The sequence below is a fragment of the Lithobates pipiens genome, unplaced genomic scaffold (genome assembly GCF_037356315.1).
Source record: "Lithobates pipiens isolate NorthernLeopardFrog02 unplaced genomic scaffold, aLitPip1_a1.2 Scaffold_23, whole genome shotgun sequence".
Taxonomy (NCBI): Eukaryota; Metazoa; Chordata; class Amphibia; order Anura; family Ranidae; genus Lithobates; species Lithobates pipiens.
In genome coordinates this window covers 315,561,966-315,584,933 of record NW_027507785.1, presented here as the reverse complement: position 1 = coordinate 315,584,933, position 22,968 = coordinate 315,561,966, and the positions used below count along the sequence as shown (strand labels likewise).

The window sequence follows — 22,968 nt, the reverse complement described above, 5'->3', positions numbered from 1 at the left end:
TGTCACTGATTGCATTGATCATTTCTTTACTGATCAATGCATTCAGTGTCAGTTGTAAAAGTAAAAACTCAGGGCAGTTAGTGTTAGGTCCAGGGTAGCCCCCTATCACCCCCCAATAAAGATTTAACCCCCTGATTGCCCCTAGAGTTAACCCTTTCACCCCCTTTTGCCAGTGTCACTAAGCGATAATTTTTCTGATCGCTGCATCAGTGTCGCTACTGTCGCTAGGTAGCTAGTTATTTTTTTAGGTTCACCGCCAGGTTTTTATAGCGCTAGGTACCCCGATATACTACCCAATAATGGTTTTAACATCCTGATTGCCCCTAGTTAACCCTTTCACCCCCTTTTGCCAGTGTCACTAAGCGATCATTTTTCTGATCGCTGCATCAGTGTCGCTACTGTCGCTAGGTAGCTAGTTATTTTTTTAGGTTCACCGCCAGGTTTTTATAGCGCTAGGTACCCCGATATACTACCCAATAATGGTTTTAACATCCTGATTGCCCCTAGTTAACCCTTTCACCCCCTTTTGCCAGTGTCACTAAGCGATAATTTTTCTGATCGCTGCATCAGTGTCGCTACTGTCGCTAGGTAGCTAGTTATTTTTTTAGGTTCACCGCCAGGTTTTTATAGCGCTAGGTACCCCGATATACTACCCAATAATGGTTTTAACCCCCTGATTGCCCCTAGTTAATCCTTTCACCAGCGATCACAGTATAAGTGTCACTGGTGACGCTGGTTAGCCAGTTAGTTATTTAGGTTCCCCGTCAGGTTTTTATATAGCGCCAGGGACCCCCATATACTACCTAATAAAAATTTGAACCCCCTGATTGCCCCTAGTTAACCCTTTCACCACTGATCACCGTATAAGTGTGACTCTGGTTAGTTTGCTTTTTATAGCATCAGGGCACCCACCATTTATTACCCAATAAAGGTTTAACCCCCTGATCACCCGGCGGGTGATATCAATTAGGTTTTAGGGTCAGGGTCTGCGTCTCCCCAGACAGCGCTAGGTTAGTGCCAGTACAGCTAACACCCACGCGCAAAGCATACACCTCCCGTAGTGGTATAGAATCTGAACAGATCAATATCTGATCTGATCAGATCTATACTAGCGTCCCCAGCAGTTCAGGGTTCCAAAAAAACGCATTGTTAGCGGGATCAGCCCAGATACCTGCTAGCACCTGCGTTTTGCCCCTCTGCCCAGCCCACCCAAGTGCAGTATCGATCGATCACTGTCACTTACAAAACACTAAACACATAACTGCAGCGATCGCAGAGTCAGGCCTGATCCCTGCGATCGCTAACAGTTTTTTTGGTAGCATTTTATATTTAAATCCGGAAGGCAGTGCTTGGTTTTCGGGGTCCCGTACGTGGCTAGGCTCCCAAAAAGTCCCCCACATGTGGTATCCCCGTACTCGGGAGAAGCAGCAAAATTTATTTTGGGGTATAATTTGACTTCTGCCCATAGCATGTGTGAGCAATATATCATTTAGTGACAACTTTGTGCAAAAAAAAAAAAAAGTTTGTAATATTCCCGCAACTTTTGGCAAAATATAAAATATTCCATGGACTCAACATGCCTCTCAGTAAATAGCTTGGGGTGTCTACTTTCCAAAATGGGGTCATTTTGGGGGGTTTTGTGCTATTTTGGCATTTTATGGCCTTCGAAACTGTGATAGGTAGTGAGGAGTTAAATCAAAAATTTGCACCCTTAGAAATCCTGAAGGTGGTGATTGGTTTTCGGGGTGCCGTGCGCGACTAGACTCCCAAAAAGTCCCACACACGTGGTATCCCCATACTCGGGAGAAGTAGCGGAATATATTTTGGGGTGCAATTCCACATATAACCATGGCATGTGTGAGCAATATATCTTTTAGTGACAACTTTTTGTAAAAAAAATTTTTTTTAAATTTTTTGTCAATATTCAATCCCTTGGGACAAAAAAAAAATATTCAATGGTCTCAACATGGCCCTCAGCAAATAGCTTGGGGTGTCTACTTTCCAAAATGGGGTCATTTGGGGGGGTTTTGTGCCATCTTGGCATTTTATGGCCTTCAAAACTGTGATAGGTAGTGAGGAGTAAAATAAAAAATGTATGCCCTTAGAAATCCTGAAGGCGGTGCTTGGATTTCGGGGTCCCGTACGTGGCTAGGCTCCCAAAAAGTCCCACACATGTGGTATTCCCGTACTCAGGAGAAGCAGCAGAATGTATTTTGGGGTGTCATTTCACATATGCCCATAGCATGTGTGAGCAATATATCATTTAGTGACAACTTTGTGCAAAAAAAAAAAGTTTGTAATATTCCCGCAACTTGTGGCAAAATATAAAATATTCCATGGACTCAACATGCCTCTCAGTAAATAGCTTGGGGTGTCTTCTTTCCAAAATGGGGTCATTTTGGGGGGTTTTGTGCTATTTTGGCATTTTATGGCCTTCGAAACTGTGATAGGTAGTGAGGAGTTAAATCAAAAATTTGCACCCTTAGAAATCCTGAAGGTGGTGATTGGTTTTCGGGGTGCCGTGCGCGACTAGACTCCCAAGAAGTTGCACACATGTGGTATCCCCATACTCGGGAGAAGTAGCGGAATATATTTTGGGGTGCAATTCCACATATAACCATGGCATGTGTGAGCAATATATCATTTAGTGACAACTTTTTGTAAAAAATTTTTTTTTTTTGTCATTATTCAATCCCTTTGGACAAAAAAAATAAATATTCAATGGGCTCAACATACCCATCAGCAGTTTCCTTGGGGTGTCTACTTTCCAAAATGGGGTCATTTGGGGGGGGTTTGTACTGCCCTGCCATTTTAGCACCTCAAGAAATGAGATAGGCAGTCATAAATTAAAAGCTGTGTAAATTCCAGAAAATGTACTCTAGTTTGTAGACGCTATAACTTTTGCGCAAACCAAAAAATATACGCTTATTGACATTTTTTTTACTAAAGACATGTGGCTGAATAAATTTTGCCCTCAATGTATGACTAAAATTTAGTTTATTCGATTTTTCTTATAACAAAAAGAAGAAAATATCTTTTTTTTTCAAAATTTTCGCTCTTTTTCCATTTATATCGCAAAAAAAAAAATCGCAGAGGCAATCAAATACCATCAAAAGAAAGCTCTATTTGTGGGAAGAAAAGGACGCACATTTCGTTTGGGTGCAATATGCATGACCGCGCAATTACCAGTTAAAGCAGCGCAGTGCGAAATTGGAAAAAGACCTCTGGTCCTTAAGGTGTTTATTGGTCCGGGGCTGAAGTAGTTAATAAAGCAAGCCTAGACTACCTGCTGCTGCGGATTCCCACATTAGTCAATCACATGACCGGATGGCAGACGTAACAGCAGTATTGGCTCATGTGACCATTAAAGCGGTTGTAAACCCGCTGCTGTGTTTTGTTTTTTTCCCCCCACCTGCAAAGGAAAAGGCATAATGAGCTAGTATGCACCGCATACTAGCTCATTATGAAATACCTTAGAACGAGGCCCCGACATCTGGCCAGATCCACGCCGAGGGAGCTGACATGTTCCCTCTGCGTTTCTTCCAGGTATCGCGGCTCCGGCACTGTGAGTGGCCGGATCCGCAATATCGTCACTCCCGTGCATGCGCACGGGAGATTTCTTCCCGGCAGGGTCCGGCGTCTGCCGGGCTTTCAGCCGAGAATTCCCTGTGCACATGCGCCGCTGCAGTCAGTCTTATTATAGGCTTTCCTGTAGGTAAAAGTCCCAAAAATGACTTTACAACCGCTTTAAGTATATTAAAATAAAATGTATAGCTCATATTTTCTTTTTCTTTGTTATGGTCAGGACAATGTTTGTAAAATATCTTTCTTTAACCCTTTTTATGACCGCTGAAAACACATATGTGTGGAGCCAAAAACGTGGGCTTTAACGCTCGCAAGACGCACATAAAGCGACACCGGGGAGGGCAGGAAGGGGTTAAAGGGAAGGTCTCTGTCCAGCCAAATGTTTGTGAACACCTAGCCATCACACCTATATGAGCTTGTTGGAAATTCCATTCCCAAAACCATGGAAATGGCCCCATATTGTGGTTCAAACAGGTTTTACTCTTTTGGGAAGACTTTTCTCAAGATTTAGGAGTGTGTGTGTAAATTTCTACCGATTTAGCCAATAAACAGGTGAGGTCATGTACTGATGTTGGATGAGAAGATCTGGCTTACAATTGGTGTTCTTGTTCATTCCAAAGGTGCTCAGTAGAGTTGAGGTCAGGGCTCTGTGCAGGACGCGATATCTGTCATATTAAAGTCATTTAAATGAGAAGTCCAACCTGAGCTCATTTGAAGGGGCTTCTCCTCTGGATCATAGGAGTGCAATTCGTTTTGCACTTCTGTGACCAGTTTTCAGCAGAGAGCAGTCTGAAGTCCGCTTTCTGCTGACGTCACCAAGATCAGTCCAGGCACCACGTCATCCCGACTTCCGAAGTCTGGCTACGTCAGCTGCCTGGACTGATGGCAGTCTCAGCCTCTCAGTGAGCCGCTGAGATGGCTGCTCCCCGCCCCTCCACAGCTCAGTGCTCCAATGAGAGTGAAGGAGTAGAGTGGAGAGATGCTGATTGACAGTCAGCAGCTCTCCTCTCGGGGAGGTGAGAAATCCAAGCCATCGGCAGTGTTCGGTGGCTCGGTTCTCAGTGCAGAGGCGGCAGGGGACACATGCAGCATCGCACCGATGCTGCATCCACCAAGGTGAGTATGATTGGCCAATAAAAAAAAAAAAAAAAACATACTTCTCTTTGAAGTACTATAAAACCCTCAACAAAAAATCCTGTTTCCCTCTAGCTCCACATAACGAGCTGTATACATTTTTTGTTCCATCATTTTGGAGCAAGCACTTACATTTCACTTTTAGGAGATCTCTGTGCTCTGTTCTGATCCACTGTGCTTGTTAGAAACTCTATTTCCCTTACCTCTGTTTACTAGTCAACTGCTTTAACCACTTGACAACTGGGCACTTAAACCCCCCTCGTGACCAGACCAATTTTCAGCTTTCAGCGCTCTCATACTTCGAAGGACAATTACTCAGTCATGTAACACTGTACCCAATTCAAATTTTTGTCCTTTCTTTCCCCACAAATAGAGCTTTCTTTTGGTGGTATTTGATCACCTCTGGGTTTTTTATTTTTTGCGCTATAAATGAAAAAAGACCGAAAATTTTGGAAAAAAAAATGCATTTTCTTTGTTTCTGTGATAAAATTTTGCAAATTATTAATTTGTCTTCATACATTTTGGCCATAATTTATACTGCTACATATCTTTGGTAAAAATAACCCAAATTAGTGGATATTATTTGGTCTTTGTGAAAGTTATAGAGTCTACAAACTGTGGTGCAAATCATACAAAATTGATCACATCTGATGTACTGGTGGCCGATCTAATTTCTTGCGACCCGAACAAGCCAGGAAAGTACAAATACCCCCCAAATGACCCCTTTTTTGAAAGTAGACATTCCAAGGTATTTAGTAAGAGGCATGGTGAGGTTTTTGTTGTTGTTGTCATTTTTTCCCACAATTCTTTGCAAAATGAAGATTTTTTTTTTTCCCACAAAATTGTCATTGTAATAGGTTATTTCTCTCACATGGCATGTGTATACCACAGATGACGCCCCAAAATAAATTCTGCTACTCCACCTGAGTATTACGATACCACATGTGTGGACTTTTCCACAGCCTGGCCACTTAGAGAGGCCCAACATGCAGGGAGCGCCATCAGGTGTTCTAGGAGCATAAATTACACATCTAACTTATTGACTACCTATTACACTTTTGAAGGCCCTGGAGCACCAGGACAATGACACGTGGCACTGATGGCAGATGGCACTGATGTGACACTGATGTGCCACTGATGACAGATGCCACTAATACATGGCACTGATGACACGTGACACTGATGACAGATGGCACTTATACGTGGCACTGATGACAGATGGCACTAATATGTGGCATCGATGACACTTGACACTGATATGGCACTGATGACAGATGGCACTATGTGGCACTGATGACACGTGGCACTGATGACACGTGGCACTTATACATGGCACTGGGGACAGCTGGCACTGGGGACAGATGGCAGTGACATTGTGGGCACTTTATTTTATGTGGGTTTTTTTCCCCCCTACTCACGGCCGCTGCAGCTGTTTATCTCTCCCTTCTCACACACTGTCTGTGTGAGGAGGGAAAGCCGGCGATGAGAGATGATCTCATATGTTTACATATGAGATCATCTCTCATTGGACACGCCGATCGCAATGTAAACGGCCGCTGTGATTGGCCATTTACAGCGATCTGTGACTGGCTGTGTCCAAGGGACACGGCCAACACAGAACTTCCCTGATGCACGATCGCAGGAGCGCGCAACGCGGAACTAAACAGGAGGACGTCCAGGGACGGCCTCCAGCCAATGGCGTCCGCGCTGCAGCCGTCTTTCGGCTATAGCGCGGACGCTTAGTGGTTAATTCACCTACTCAATACTAACCTGATAGCCGGCACTTCTCCCCACACTCAGCCCTGCCCAGGGAGCAATATACTGTATATAATGACCCAACATAGATCAGATTTCACGCACTGCTCAGTTTATTTCCGGGTGCTGCATATTTTGTAGTATGCAATCAGGATATAGCCAGGCCCGCCTACTCATTGTTTACCTCCAATCCAGGCCAGGCTAAATACCTCCCTCATGTATAGACATATTATTCATAACATATTTGCAGACGATACTAAGCTAAGCAGGGCAATAACTTCTCCGCAGGATGTGGAAACCTTGCAAGAAAATCTGAACAAATTAATGGGGTGGGCAACTACATGGCAAATGAGGTTTAATGCAGAAAAATGTAAAATTAATGTATTTGGGTGGCAAAAATATGAATGCAATCTATAGACCGGGGGGAGAACCTCTGGGGGAATCTAGGATGGAAAAGGACCTGGGGGTCCTAGTAGATGATAGGCTCAGCAATGCCAAGCTGCTGCTAACAAAGCAAACAGAATATTGGCATTAAAAAGGGGATCAACTCCAGAGATAAAACGATAATTCTCCCGCTCTACAAGACTCTGGTCCGGCCGCACCTGGAGTATACTGTCCAGTTCTGGACACCAGTCCTCAGGAAGGATGTACTGGAAATGGAGCGAGTACAAAGAAGGGCAACAAAGCTAATAAAGGGTCTGGAGGATATTAGTTATGAGGAAAGGTTGGGAGCACTGAACTTATTCTCTCTGGAGAAGAGACGCTTGAGAGGGGATATGATTTATATTTATAAATACCGTACTGGTGACCCCACAATAGGGAGAAAACTTTTTCGCAGAAGGGAGTTTAACAAGACTCGTGGCCACTCATTAAAATTAAAAGAAAAGAGGTTTAACATTAAATTATGTAGAGAGTTCTTTACTGTAATGGTCCTTTCACACGGGGTGGATCAGTGCTGATCCGCCCCGTGGATATCCTCTTGCTCAGTGAGGATTGCTCTGTCAATCCCCGCTGAGCAGGAAGATGACAGGTCCGTCTCTGCACACTGCGCAGGGACGGACCTGTCAGAGCGCCGCTCTCCCCTATGGGAGATCGGATGAGGACGGACGATAGAGTCCATCTTCACCCGATCCGATCTGATGACGGATGGAAAAGTAGGTTTTTCCTCCGTCACACTTTTTCGGATCGGAGCAGGTCGGATGTCAGCAGACGTGTCACCGATGACATCCGACACTCCATAGACCTCTATGGAGCATCCGTTCAAGTCCGCCTGAAAAACTGACAGAGCGGCAAGGATGTGGAATTCCCTTCCACAGGCGGTGGTCTCAGCGGGGGGCATCGATAGATTCAAGAAACTATTAGATAAGCACCTGAACGACCACAACATACAGGGATATACAATGTAATACTGACATATAATCACACACATAGGTGTGTGATTATATGTCAGTATTACTTGATGGACTTGTGTCTTTTATTTCTACCTCACCTACTATGTAACTATGTAATATATCCTGCCTGACATTGTAAAGACAGTTCTTTAACAGTAAACAGGTTACTACATTATTACATTACTTTGTCCCAGACTTTAGCTTGCGGTTAGCACAAGACTGCATCAAGATTTCTTCTTTCTCTTATAGACTTGTTTCCTACTTTTAACTACAGAAGCAATAATATATTTAAAGGAGTATTCTAGCCTTAGGTTTCAATAATAGCGCAAAGCAGTATAAATATTAGGGGGGCTTTTACAAGATTCTTTCAGTGGTTTACAGAATGTCCGGTTGGGAATCAATCACTTTTATAATTGGATTGGATCTGCAGCATCAAGACTACATGTCCCATGATTCCTGGCATGTTGATCATAGTGTGTATGCATGCCCTAAAGCACGTTATTGGAGCACCCAAACGCAGGATAGAATAACAGGTAATAATACAGTCCCGGATTGGGCGTTTGCAGGTCAGGGTGACCACATTGGGCCTCCAGAATGACCCTGCAAGGCAGCAGAGCCATCGGCGACGTCAGCCAACAGCGGGCTTTAGCCCGCTGTCAGATGAAAACGGGTCACACGAGTACAGAGCGAACTGCACTCCTGTCATCCACAGGAGAAGTACAGCCGAACGAGCTTTGGCTGTACTTCTCCTTTAAACTAAAAGATTATACTTTATATATTTAGTTCAATAAAAAATGAGCTCTGGTTGGACTTGTTTAACTAAAAATTATTATTAAAATGGAGGGTCTGGTAAGGGCTCCGTCTTACATTGTATGTATTTTTTATGACCAAGAATTTTTAGCATAACATTGGTCTGATAATTTGAATAATTGTCACTTTATAAAAAGGATGTCCTGGAACAGGAAATGGTGCAGAGAAGGGATTGTAGATTAATCAGGGGCACAGAGGACCTCCGCCATGAGAAAAGATGAATTGAGTGTATTCACCTTCGAGGAAAGGAAATTAAGGAGGTGGGGGTTATGATCACCTTCTATAAATATATAAATGGCATATACAGAAAATACAGTGGGAAATTGTTCAGTCTTAAATTAGAAAGCGGAACTTCAGTCATTTTTTCATCTATTAAGGCCCCTTTCACACATGCGGACATTATGTCCGTATTTCATCCATCCGTTTGCGGATGAAATATGGACATACATGCATCCCTATGGGATAGCGGGTGTCTGCGGATGAACATCCGCAGACACCCGCTATTGTCTGCCTCCGCTACTGTCCGATTCTGCAGACGGAGGAAAATCCTATTTTTCTATCTGTCTGCAGAGCGGATTGGAGAAACACGGACAGACGGTCTGTGCTCATCCGATCCCCATAGAGGAGAGCCGAGAGCTGACAGGGCGGTCCCTGCACAGTGTGCAGAGACCGCCCTGTCCGCCGCCGGCTCAGTGGGGACAACGGAGCGATCCCCGCTGAGCAAGCGGATCATCACAGGGCAGATCATTACTGATCCGCCCCGTGTGAAAGGGGCCTAAATCTTCTGCCCTTGTTGTTGTTTTAACTTTGGATAGTAAAACTTTTTTTTCTGCCAGTAAATCCCTTATACAGCCCACTTCCTGCTTCTTGTCTGGTCATTAGCCTAGGCTTATGACATCATGCACAGCTCTCTCGGTCACTCTGGTGAAAGTTTGCCAGGAAGGGAGAGGGGATGAGTCATAAGAGGGCTAATGAGAGCTGCAGAGCTGTGTGTCTGTGTAAATCCCAGGAAGTGAACAGGCAGCAGCTTCAGCTGCCCACAGTAAAAACGAATGCAGCCAGACTCAGCGGAGGGAGATTTCTGCAGCATATTTGGAAAGTACAGAATCCCAGTATATATAAAATAATATGCAAAGTGGTTGGCGGGAAGCTTCAGAATGGCAAAGGTGTTTTTATTACAAATTATGTGAGCAGACTGCAGTTCCTCTTTAAAGAAAGAAGAATTGTATGAGAGTGGGAGAAAAGGTGTTTAAAGAGGAAGTAAACCCCGATGGGTTTACTTCCTCTTTGTCTCCCTGCAAAGGTAAAGCATAACGGGCTATTGTGCATTGCATAGTAGTCCATTATGTGTCACTTACCTGACACAGGAGCCAGCGATGTCACCGCTGTCCCCTGTAGTCCGGAGCATCCATCTTCCTTCCAGGTATCGCTGCTCCGGCCACTCACAGCGCCGGAGCAGCGATGACGTCACTCCCGCGCATGCGCACGGGAGCCGCCACTAATGGCATATCGCTGTTAGCAGCGACATGCCGCTAACGGCGATAGTGCGCCTGCGCGCCGCTGTCTGCGGCGCATGCGCCGCAGACAGCTGTGACTGTCTTTTAGTAACTATCTCCTAAACCGTATAGGTTTAGGAGATATTTCTTGGACCTACAGGTAAGCCTTAATCTAGGCTTACCTGTAGGTCAAAGTGGTTTGTAAGGGTTTACAACCACTTTAAAGTGGTTGTAAACCTCAGACATTAAATATAAACAAAGCATATATCTCTATAGTGTGTACTCAATTAAGAGCACTAAAGCCCCATACACACTTATCGGTTTTACTGCTGAGTTTTTCCTTTAGATTTATCAAAACCATATAATATAAGGTCAAACCTTAGGAGTTTCAATTTGTATGAAATCAGGCTGGCTTTTGGTAAACCTGAAGGAAAAACTCAGCTGTAAAACTGATAGTGTGTATGGAGCTTTATTGTCATTCCTGTCTGTTGACTTGTTCCTTTGCTATCTGCACAAGTCACTTCTGACTTTTCCTGACACCAAGAGGTAAAAAGACAACATGGGAGGGAGCTTCCAGAACACAGCCTGTGATGTACAGCCTTGGCACTGTTCCTGTGTGCTGTGTGAAGGGGTGTGTCCCTTCCCTCCAATCAGTTCCCAGAGCTCTCCTCATTGAGCTCTGCAGTGTGTAATTTCAGCTCTCCGCCCCCTTTTTTCTGACAGCTCAGACAAACTTTATAAATTCTGGACTTTCTACAGAGGTAGAGAAGACTGCAGATAAACAGTTATAACTTATGTAAAAGGATTGTTTTATCTCTGTGTATCATCCGAGGCCAGTCACTTCACCGGTTGTAAGGGTTTACAACCACTTTAAAAGGGTACAAGGACTTTTCTGCAGTTGTCCTTTTTAAAATTGAACTCCGGTCATGAAAAACCTTTACCCTTGCATTGGGTCCCCCTCCCCACTGTAAGGGTTAACTGCCTATTTCGCCTAGGGAATGATGAATGGAGTGATATACCGTACTTATTAATCACTACCCTGGAAGCCAATCCTTTTCTTAGGATACCGCTGGTATTATCCATAAGAAACTTTATTGGCCATTGGTCAGACAGAACATGGTTCTATCATGGTGTTCTATCTGCGCAGTCTCCAATAAAGTTTCTTGTTAATGATACAAGCGATGTGTGACCATCCTTTTCAACTGGCATAAAATTGTATTATTATAATAATAAGCAGATGTCCAGAACAACCCACCCTCCTTACATCAGATGTCAAGAGCCCCCCCCCCCCCCCACCATCAGAAGTCAAGCGTCCCCCACCCTCAATTAGATCACAGTGCGCACTCCCCAAACCCCACCCACCCACCTTGTGTTTCTGGGAAGAAACTGGGGGCAGGGCCACAGGAGAGGTGTGAGGGCCACATGAAATGGCCTGGAGGGTCGGATTCAGCCCACAGGCCTTGTGTTTGACACGTGTTCTAAAGGCTTCTTCTTTATATATCGGGATAACAACATCTTGTGATGTCACTTGTTCAGGCTTTATCCTGGCACCTTGCCCTGTTTACATCAGTGATACCCCCTGGCAAGGCGCTGTGCCCTCCCAGTTCTCCCCATTCCTTCCTTAAAGCCCCCATGACTAGCAGGATCACATGGAGGAAGGACTATAAATGGAAATTTAGAATTTAAAGGGAGGCTTGGCTTGCTTTTGAAGTGCCAATGTGCAGGATTTGACGATGACGCGTTTTGAGGACTGAAGTAGCTTTACATGTTTCAAACTGTGTGGGTGTGGATGTGCATGTTTATGTCAATACCATTTCCCATAGCCCTGTATATTGCATTCGCCAAGATGCCCATCCATCCAAGAGTTTTTTTTTTAAGTATGACCATTCTTGCTGACATCACCAATTGGGGAAGAGAGTTCCACATCCTTACCACTCTGACAGTAAAGAACCCCTTACGCAATTTAAGGTCCCTGAAACCGATATTTGTATGTTGCTATCATATCTTCTCTCAAGCGTCTCTTCTCCAGGGAAAATAAGTTTAATGCTTGTAGTCATTCTTTGTAACTGAGGTCCTCAAGTCCCCGTGTTCCTTTTTTTGCTCTTCTCCGGACTCTCTACAGTTCCAGCACAACCTTTCTTAGGTCTATCTTTAGGATAAGTCATCTCCAGAAAACAAAGATGGGATTGGCTAATGTACAGTATATCTTTCGGAATGAGGTTCTGTGATTTTGTGGGGTAGGCTTAGTTCAGCTTTAATTGTCCCCCCTCCCCTTTGTGACTATAACAGCCTCTGCTCTTCTGGGAAGACTTGGGCTCATTCAGCTAAAACAGCATTTGTGAGGTCAGGTACTGATTTTGGATGAGAAGACCTGTCATACAATCGGCATTCCAGGTCATCCCAAAGGTGTTTAGTGGAGTTGGGATTAGAGCTTGTCATACTCATTAAACCATGTTCTTATGGACCTAGCTTTGTGCACAGGAGCACAGTCATGCTGGCACAGAAAAGAGCCTTCAGCAAGCTTTTACCACAAAGTTGGAATTGCACAGTTGTCTAAAATTTATTTGTATGGAGTAGCATTACCAGAACATCTCAGTGGAAACACCTGAACTCAATGATTTGGAAGGTTGTCCAGTTGGCGATATAGGTAGGTGCAGTGGATAGGTTTCCACAAGCATTTGACTAGATCGGCCTTTTTCAACCTTGGAAGGTTGTCCAGATACTTTTGGCGATATAGGTAGGTGCAGTGGATAGGTTTCCACAAGCATTTGACTAGATCGGCCTTTTTCAACCTTGGAAGGTTGTCTAGATACTTTTGGCGATATAGGTAGGTGCAGTGGATAGGTTTCCACAAGCATTTAATAAGATCGGCCTTTTTCAACCTTGGAAGGTTGTCTAGATACTTTTGGCGATATAGGTAGGTGCAGTGGATAGGTTTCCACAAACATTTGACTAGATCGGCCTTTTTCAACCTTTTTAACATGGAGGAAGCCTCACAATTGGCATAAATCCTCCCTCATGCTATTGGATCCCCTTGAAGCCAAATTACCCGATTCGGCAGCTCAAGTGGAAATGGTTCAGTCTAGATACCTGGGAATCTAGGTGACTGGAGATCCTAGAGACTATATCCCTCTAAAGCTTAAATGCTGGTGCAAACTTCCATTATCTGTTACAGGCAGGACCAATTTCATTAAAATGGTGTGGGCACCGCAACTATTGTATGCTCTTCACAACACATCCATTTGGATACCTGGCTACTGGTTTGCTCGTATAGAGTCTCAGTATAGAGCATTAATCTGGTGGAATGGAGTGACCCAAATTAAATTGGCTACATTGCAGTACCCCAAAGACCAGAGAGGAATGGCTGTTCCGCACTCTTTTACTTACTTCTTGGCTGCTCAGCTGCAGCATCTTACAGGATGGGATCTATCCCTGGTAGGAGACCCCTCCAGAACCCTGCTGATTCACTCCTTGGTGGAGTATTCTGCAATGTCCCAGATGGAAATGGGCCTTCCAGAGGCCCCTCCGCGGTGCCCGACTGGCCATTTGCTTTGGAGACTACCGGAAAGAGCTGAAGAAGCATCTGGGCATTAAGAGTTTGATGGACTGTACACCCATTTGGTGCAATCGATCCTATCCTGAATTAGAAAAATTGTTAAATCACTCTGAAAGGTGGCAGGGATTAAGTATATGTCCCAGCTGTATGACGGCTTGTTGCTGAAGCCCTTCCCTCTGTTACCCAATCGCTATTTTATGTATCTGCAAATGCGGAATGCCGTGAGAATTCAGAGTAGATGCTCCGTTATGCGCCTCACCGATTCAGATTTTCTTCCCTCTATCTTTACCACTGTAAATAAGAAGGGAATTATTACCTGCATATACACTTGCTTGTTAACCCATATCCAAGCTCCGGATCTGCTACCCTGTAGGGAGAAGTGGGAAGCTGATGTTGGTCCTATAGATGGGGATAGCTGGGAGCAGATTCTGGCTACTGGCCCTTTAGTTTCTGTCTGTGCCGCCCAAAAGTTATCACATTTATTTATCCTCCATAGGATATACAGGACCCCAATACAACTGAACAAATGGGGAAGAAGGGACTCCCCCTTGTGCCCGAGATGTCAATTTACATCGGGGAACTCCGATTCATCTGCTCTGGAAATGCCTTAAATTATTACACTACTGGAATGAGGTTACTGAGATCATTAATAAAGTTTATCGCCTACAGCCAGTGGATCCAATCACTTGTCTTATTTGGTGGTCTTGTGGAGGAATCGTATATACTCCTCCTACTTGTGTCGATCTGATTAGATCGCTTTAGCACGCTAGAAAATTGATTGCATGGTTTTGGCTGAGTGGCTGAAGAACCCCCCGAGGTTGCCCTCCCTCAGCTAGTACTTCATAGACTCTTACAGACCTAGGGGAAGAAACGGGAATACACTACTCTCTGTTCCAGACACACATGGGACTAGGGTTTCGAGATTGGATAGTGCTAGATGTCGTTCTGGGGATTATTTGATGTTATTTTATTCTAGCTGCTTGGGACCCTATTTATTTTTCTTTTTTTCTTTTTTACTTTACTTGGATGGTACACAGTTCAGGAGATGTATGCTCTGAGTTTTTTGTGTTAAATTTAGTTTAGTTTAAAGAATGTTACTATGGTTGATACTATACTTATTGTGCTGCTGAACTATACTACCTCAACGTACAGCCATATTTCTGGTATTTACATGGTATTTCTTTATACTCTGCTTTTTTACAACTGTTTGTACCTTTACTAATTTTATGCACAATAAAATATTTTTCTGATTTAAAAAGGATTAGAAAAAATGAAGAAAAGAGGAAGCCTCACAATAACTTTTTATCTTCAGGAAACCCCTGCTAATAATGACTTTATTTACAGCTCACAGTACATTTATTGTTATGGTCAATGGGAAGAATCCCCCCTTCGCCCTTGTACACACGGTTGGAGATTCCGACGGAATGTGTCCGATCGGACCGTTTTGTCGGATATTCCGACTGTGTGTAGTCTCCATCGGACTGTTTCCGTCGGAGTATCAGACGGACCAAGTTTTCCAACTTGTTGGTAAAATTTTCCGACAAAATGCTCCGATCGGACATACTCCGATCATGTGTAGAGAATTCCGATCGGACAAAGTGCCACGCATGCTCAGATCAAATTCCTACATCAAAGCTATTGGCTACTAGCCTGATGGTAGTCCCGTCGTAACGAAATTACGTCATCACATTCTGAACGATCGGATTTTCCGACAACTTTGTCCGACCGTGTGTATGCAGCAGTTTCGGACAAAATCAGACGGATTTGGTTGTCGGAATGTCCGACCGTGTGTACAAGGGCACAATAATAAAAAGATTGTGTAGAATAATACTTGGCTATGTGTTTTACTTCCAATGACAGTTTGGGAGTAGGCAGTTACATTTTATAAAAATACAATGTAAAATTGACAAGGGACACCAACATAGTTTTATCTTTGATCTTAAAAACTACAGGATAATAGTGCTGTGGTAACTTGCCCAAATAAAAAAGCATAATAATATTATTCTTGATATCACTAGAAAAAAGAAAAAAACCTTTGAAAATGTGTTTGCAATAAACTCCATCAGTATCACCAGCAAAGCAGCTTCATTATTATCCCATTATAGAAGAAGAGAATTGTGCGCTGCATTTTGAGATTTCATAATTTGCCACGTCACGAATTCTCCATTACGAACGCCAGTTTACAAGACCAACCTCTTCTGGCTTGTCCTTGCTTCCGAGCATGCGTGTTTGTACTTTGGACTTTTGTCCGACAGACTTGTGTACACACGCTTGGAAAATACAACAACAGACATTTGTCCGTGGAAAATTTTAAAACCTGCTAGCCAACATTTGTCCCCGAAAAAGTCTGACAACAATTGTCCCATGGAGCGTACACACGGTCGGATTTAAGAAGCAGGAATCTCTCATTACATTGAATTAACCAAACCACTCCTCAAGCTGGCTTGAGGAATCTCTCATTGCCCGAATTTCTCACAACCCTAGAGTTCTATGGAACCCTGGTTGAGAAACCCTCGGCTATATAGTTTACAATGGCCAAGTGTATTTTTCATCTACAAGAAGGCAGTTGATGCAGTTTTTGATGTAGTTTTTTATCTTTTCATAGCAGTGGGCTTGAGATTCTAGCAGACAGACACTCCAACATAGCAGCCCGTTTGAGGAAGTTACGGCAGTAGCGTATCTGGAGAACAGAAGCGGGTACAGAAGTTTGCCAAAATCATTTCAATGTGCACAATCAGCCTTGACCCCCCCCCCCCCCCAAGAAACTCAATAGAAATAGAAGGCAGTGGAGGTTATTCAGAAGTGGTCATCCCTTATTCATTCCTCTTTATTCATTATAGATGACATCTTTCAGAATTATTCTGCTGTTTGTTGATTTGTGCGCGTCTCTAATACCATGAGCGCCGCTGTTTATCACACACCAGTCACGATGTGTATGTATATATCTTTGCATCTATGTGCAAGCATTGTCACTTCAATTTTCCATGATTAAATATTTATATGAGCTGCCGGTTCTGTGGAGATGAATGAACCTGGCACACTTTGAAAGTTCAATTTATCGAAATGTAAAGCGGATCATTTGTTGTTTGCAGAAAGGGGAGAAGATGTCGCCGGAAGAGGTGAATGCAGTTCTTCGCTTAGCTGATGTCAACAGCGGCGGCAAGCTTGACTACAATAAGGTAATGTAGACAATTCGCTGGTTGCTTTCTCTATATACGTGTTTTGATTTTGGACTGTTTCTGTGCACCATAGTTCCTGCTTATGACCCTCTTGGCTTTCAGTCAGATTAGTTCCAAATTCTACTTCAAGCGGAGGTCCACCCTAAAGTGGACCTTCCACTCATTGGAACCCTCCCCCCCTCCAGCACCACAATTGGCACCTTTCAGGGGGGAGGGGGGTACAGCACAGGTATCTGCACCCACTTCCGGCGTAGATTCTGCAGAATCTACGCCCCTTTCTGCAGAATCTACGCCCCTTTCTGCAGAATCTACGCCCCTTTCTGCAGAATCTACGCCCCTTTCTGCAGAATCTACGCCCCTTTCCGCAGAATCTACGCCCCTTTCCGCAGAATCTACGCCCCTTTCCGAAGGTCCCCCGCTGCCTGCTGGGAAACACACGGATCCCAGAGACAGCGGGGACCATCCTTATTGCGCAGCGCGACTCGCACATGCGCAGTAGGGAACCAGGAAATGAAGCCGAAAGGCTCCACTTCCTGATTCCCATACCCAAGATGGCGGCGGTAGCACCCGAGAGACGATCGAGAGATCGGCTCCGGGTGCCGACATCGCGGGCGCGCTGGGTGGGTAAGTGTCATTATTTTAAAAGTCAGCAGCTGCAGTATTTGTAGCTGCTGGCTTTAAAAAAAAAAACGGCGGACTCCCGCTTTCAACGGAGAGGGCTAGTTGGTAGATGGTTTGGTAGGGAACATCAGAGGCCGTAGCTACTTCACCACCCATTCGATTGGCATAGAGACTATAACCTTGTCCATTCAGCAGGGCAGATCTAAAACTGAAGCACAATAGTAGTCTACAACCCCAATTCCAAAAAAAGTTGGGACACTGTGTAAAATCTATGTTAAAAATAGAATGCAATGGTTTGCAAATGTCATAAACCCATATTTTATTCGCAATGGAAAACATATCAAATGTTTAAAATGGTCAATTTTAGGGAAAAAAAAATCTTTTTGAAATTGATGGCAGAAACACATCTCAAAAAAGTTGGGTCAGGGCAACAAAAGCTGGAAAAGTAAGTGGTACTAACAAGGAAGAGCAGGAAGAATATTTTGCAGCTAATTGGGTTAATCGGCAACAGGTCAGTAACATGATTGAGGATAAAAAGAGCATCTAAGGTCGCGTACACACGGGCGGACTGTTCGCCCAACTTTGTCCGCTGAACAATGTTTCAGCGGACAGTCCGCTCGTGTGTGGGCTTCAGCGGACAGTTTCAGCGGACAGTCTGACGAACAAAGTTTTTCGGAATTTCCGTAAGACAGTCCGCTGAAACTTGGTTTTGTCCGTCCAAACTTGGTTTCAGCGGACAGTCCGCTCGTGTGTAGGCAAGTTGGACGGACTAAGTATCGCGCATACTCAGAAAGGGTTTACACGGCCGAAGGTTGCATTGCAGTGTATAGGACGTCGTTTTTCTAGTCCCGTCGTACGTGCTGTACACGTCATCACGCTAGTTTTCAGCGGACTGTTCGTTCATCGTGTGTGGTCAAGTCCGTTCATGCAAATTTTGAGCGGACTGTTTGTCGGATTGTTTGACAAACAAAGTTGGGCGAACAGTCCGCCCGTGTGTACGCGGCCTTACAGAGTCAGAGTGGAGGTTCACCAGTCTGTGAAAAGCTGCACCTACAAATTTCAACTAATTTCAGAATAATGTTCCTAAAGGTAAAATTGCAAAGACTTTAAATGTATCATGTACAATACATAATATCAAAAGATTTCAAGAATCTGGAGAAATCTCTGTGTGCAAGGGACAAGGCTGAAACACAATATTGGATGCGGGTGATCTTCAGGGCCTCAGATGGCACTGCATTAAAGAGAGACCTGATTCTGCGATGGACATGACTGCATGGGCTCAGGAATACTTCCAAATTCTAAACACAGTTGGCTGTGCCATCCAAAAATACAAGGTAAAGCTCTATCATGCTGAGAAGAAGCCATATCTGAACATGATCTACAACTGCCACCGTCTTCTCTGGGCCAAAGCTCATTTAAAATGGTCTGTTGCAAAGTGGAAAACTGGTCTATGGTAAGATGAATCGAAATTTGACATTCTTTTTGGCAACCATGGGTGCTACATCCTCTGGACTAAAGAAGAGAGGGACCTTCTGGCTTATCAGCGGTTCAAAAGCCTGTATCTCTGATGGAAGGGGAGGGGGGTGCATTAAGCCTCGTACACACGGTCTGATTGTTGGACGACCAAGCGTCTGATTTTTGTCAAAAGGGCGTGTGCAGGATTTTGTCTAGCATACTAACTATCCGCAAATTGTCGTTTTACAAACGCAAACTAACTAACGTAATTTGACTAACACGAATAGTCGCGTACTATGAGAGTATAAAGAGGAAGTTAATTTCTCAAGCGCCACCCTTTGGGCCCCTTCCGCTAATTTCATGTTAGTAGAAGTTTGATGAGCGTTGATTGGCGATTTTCAAATAGTACAAAAAAATGCCTTTTAAAATACGTTTGGCATAACTACATGCAAAGCAGCTTCATTCATTCCCATTTAAGAAGATGAGAATTTTGACATTTTATCAATTGCCACATCACGAATGTTAAGTCTAGATTACGAACAGTAGTTTACAAGACTGAACTCTTCCCAGTCGTTCCTTGATTCCGATAATGCGTGTTTGTACTTTCAACTTTTGTGCGACTAATTTCTGTACTGACCATCCGAAAATCAGACGTTGAGTTCACATCAGACAAAAATTTTATAGCCTGCACATCCAGCTTTTGTCTGATGTAAAAGTCAAATCGTCTGTCGAATGCACCGTACTAACGATCCGAAAATCCGCACACAACTCGTCTTCAGACTTTTCCCTTCTGATTTTCATACCGTGTGTATGAGGCCTTACACGATAGGATTTTCCTACAACAAAATCCATGGGATTTTTTCCGACAGATTTTGGCTCAAACTTGTCTTGCATACACACGGTCACACGAAGTTTGTGGAAATTCCGAACGTCAAGAACGTGGTGACGTACGACGAGCCGAGAAAAGTTAAGTTCAATAGCCAGTGCTGCTTTTCTGCTTGATTCCGAGCATGCGTGGCACTTTGTGCGTCGGAATTGTGTAGACACGATCGGAATTTCCAACAATGGATTTTGTTGTCGGAAAATTTGAGAACCAGATCTCAAATTTTGCGTGACGGAAATTCCTATGGAAAATGTGTGATGGAGCCTACACACGGTAGGAATTTCCGACAACAAGGTCCTATCACACATTTTCCATCGGAAAATCCTATTGTGTGTACAGGGCATTAGTGTGTATGGAATGGGCAGCTTGCACATCTGGAAAGGTACCATCAATGCTGACAGATACAGTGGTGTGAAAAAGTGTTTGCCCCCTTCCTCATTTCCTGTTCCTTTGCATGTTTGTCACACTTAAGTGTTTCGGAACATCAAACCAATTTAAACAATAGTCAAGGACAACACAAGTAAGCACAAAATGCAATTTGTAAATGAAGGTGTTTATTATTAAAGGTGAAAAAAAATCCAAACCATCATGGCCCTGTGTGAAAAAGTGATTGCCCCCTAAACCTAATAACTGGTTGGGCCACCCTTAGCAGCAACAACTGCAACCAAGCGTTTGCGATAACGTGCAATGAGGCTTTTACAGCGTCCTGGAGGAATTTTGGCCCACTCATCTTTGCAGAATTGTCCTAATTCAGTTACATTAGAGGGTTTTCGAGCATGAACGGCCTTTTTAAGGTCATACCACAACATCTCAATAGGATTCAGGTCAGGACTTTGGCTAGGCCACTCCAAAGTCTTCATTTTGTTTTTCTTCAGCCATTCGGTGGTGGACTTGCTGGTGTGTTTAGGATCATTGTCCTGCTGCAGAACCCAAGTTCGTTTCAGCTTGAGTACACAAACAGATGGTCGGACATTCTCCTTCAGGATCTCTTGGTAGACAGCAGAATTCATAGTTCCTTTTATCACGGCAAGTCTTCCAGGTCCTGAAGCAGCAAAACAGCCCCAGACCATCACACTACCACCACCATATTTTACTGTTGGTATAATGTTCTTTTTATGAAATGCAGTGTTCCTTCTACGCCAGATATACTTGGACACACACCTTCCAAAGAGTTCCACTTTTGTCTCATCGGTCCACAGAATGTTGTCCCAAAAGTCTTGGGGATCATCAAGATGTGTTGTGGAGAAATTGAGACGAGCTTTGATGTTCTTTTCGCTCAGCAGTGGTTTTCTCCTTGGAACTCTGCCATGCAGGCCATTTTTGCCCAGTCTTTTCCTGATGGTGGAGGCATGAACGCTGACCTTAACTGAGACAAGTGAGGCCTGCAGTTCCTTGGACGTTGTTGTGGGGTCTTTTGTGACCTCTTGGATGAGTCGTCGCTGCGCTCTTGGGGTAATTTTGGGCGGCCGGCCACTCCTGGGAAGGTTCACCACTGTTCCATGTCTTCGCCATTTGTGGATAATGGCTCTCACTGTGGTTCGCTGGATTCCCAAAGCTTTGGAAATGGCTTTATAACCCTTTCCAGACTGATAGATCTCAATTACTTTCTTTCTCAATTGTTCCTGAATTTCTTTGGGTCTCGGCATGATGTGTAGCTTTTAAGGATCTTCTGGTGGACCTTACTGTGTCAAGCAGCTCCTATTTAAGTGATGCCTTGATTGTGAACAGGTGTGGCAATAATCAGGCCTGGGTGTGGCTAGAGAAATTGAACTCAGGTGTGGACAACCACAGTTATAGTATGTTTTAACAAGGGGGGCAATAACTTTTTCACACAGGGCCATGATGGTTTGGATTTTTTTTCACCTTTAATAATAAACACCTTCATTTACAAATTGCATTTTGTGTTTACTTGTGTTGTCCTTGACTATTGTTTAAATTGGTTTGATGTTCCGAAACACTTAAGTGTGACAAACATGCAAAGGAACAGGAAATGAGGAAGGGGGCAAACACTTTTTCACACCACTGTATATCCAGGTTTTAGAGCAGCCATATGCTCTCATCCAGATGATGTCTTTTTCAGGGAAGGCCCTGCATGTTCCAGAAGGACAATTCTAAACCTCTTACTGAATCTACAACAACAAGAGCTTAGTAGTAGAAGAGTCTGGGTGCCCAACTAGCCTGGCAGCAGTCCAGACCTTTCACCAACTGAAAATATTTGGTGCATCTTGAAACAAAAAATATGACACAGAAGACCCAGGACTCTTGAGCAGTTAGAATTCTATATCCGTCAAGAATGGGACCACATTCCTCTCGCAAAAAATCCAGCAACTGGTCTCCTCAATTCCCAGGCGCTTACAGAGTGTTGGTAAGAGAAGAGGGGATGCTACACTGTGGTAAACATGGCCCCACCCCTACTTTTTTGAGACATGTTGTTGCCATCAATTTCAACATTACCTTATTTATAGTCCATTTTCTCGGATTGAACATTTGATATGTTTCTTATTTTCTATTGTGAATAAAATATGGGTTTATGAGATTTTACACAGCGTCCCAACTTTTTTGGAATTGGAGTTGTAGATACAATTTTATTCCAACATAGAGTCAAAAAAGATCAAAAAGAAGAAGCCAATGCATTTTGGGGGTCCAAAAACAAATTCTTCATTGGGACTTTTTTTTTTTTTTACCAGTGTGATATCAGGTACATATCAGGGCTGCTAAACCAAAAAACTGGTGTTTAGCATGAAAACTGTAGAAGCTGCCAGCCTGGTAAGCAGACAATATGTCCCGACACTAGTATAATACTAATGGATATCAATACCGATTGGATACGCTTAGGTTCCAGTGCTATCAGTCAATGTTCCCAAGTGTCTGTTTAAGGCCCCATTCACACTTGTGCGACTTGTCATTCGACTTTGGACATCAAAGTCACATGACAAGTTGTAACCAATGTTTTCCAGTGATAACGATTCATATGTGGGACTTAACCACTTAAGCCCTGGACCATTTTGCAGGCCAAAGACCAAAGCACTTTTTGCGATTCGGCACTGCATCGCTTTAACTGGCAATTGCGCAGTCGTGCACAAATAGAGCTTTCTTTTGGTGG

General features: G+C 43.8%; 1 protein-coding gene across 2 annotated transcripts in view; it reads left to right on the top strand.

Moving 5' to 3' along the window:
- Positions 1-22,968, top strand: part of EFCAB7 (EF-hand calcium binding domain 7) — a 112,918-nt gene that overhangs the window by 29,125 nt on the left and 60,825 nt on the right. For both annotated transcript variants that reach the window (XM_077450560.1, XM_077450559.1), the window contains exon 4: positions 16,820-16,906. In XM_077450560.1, coding sequence (XP_077306686.1) covers positions 16,820-16,906 — 87 coding nt within the window. The remainder of the gene's footprint in view (positions 1-16,819; positions 16,907-22,968) is intronic.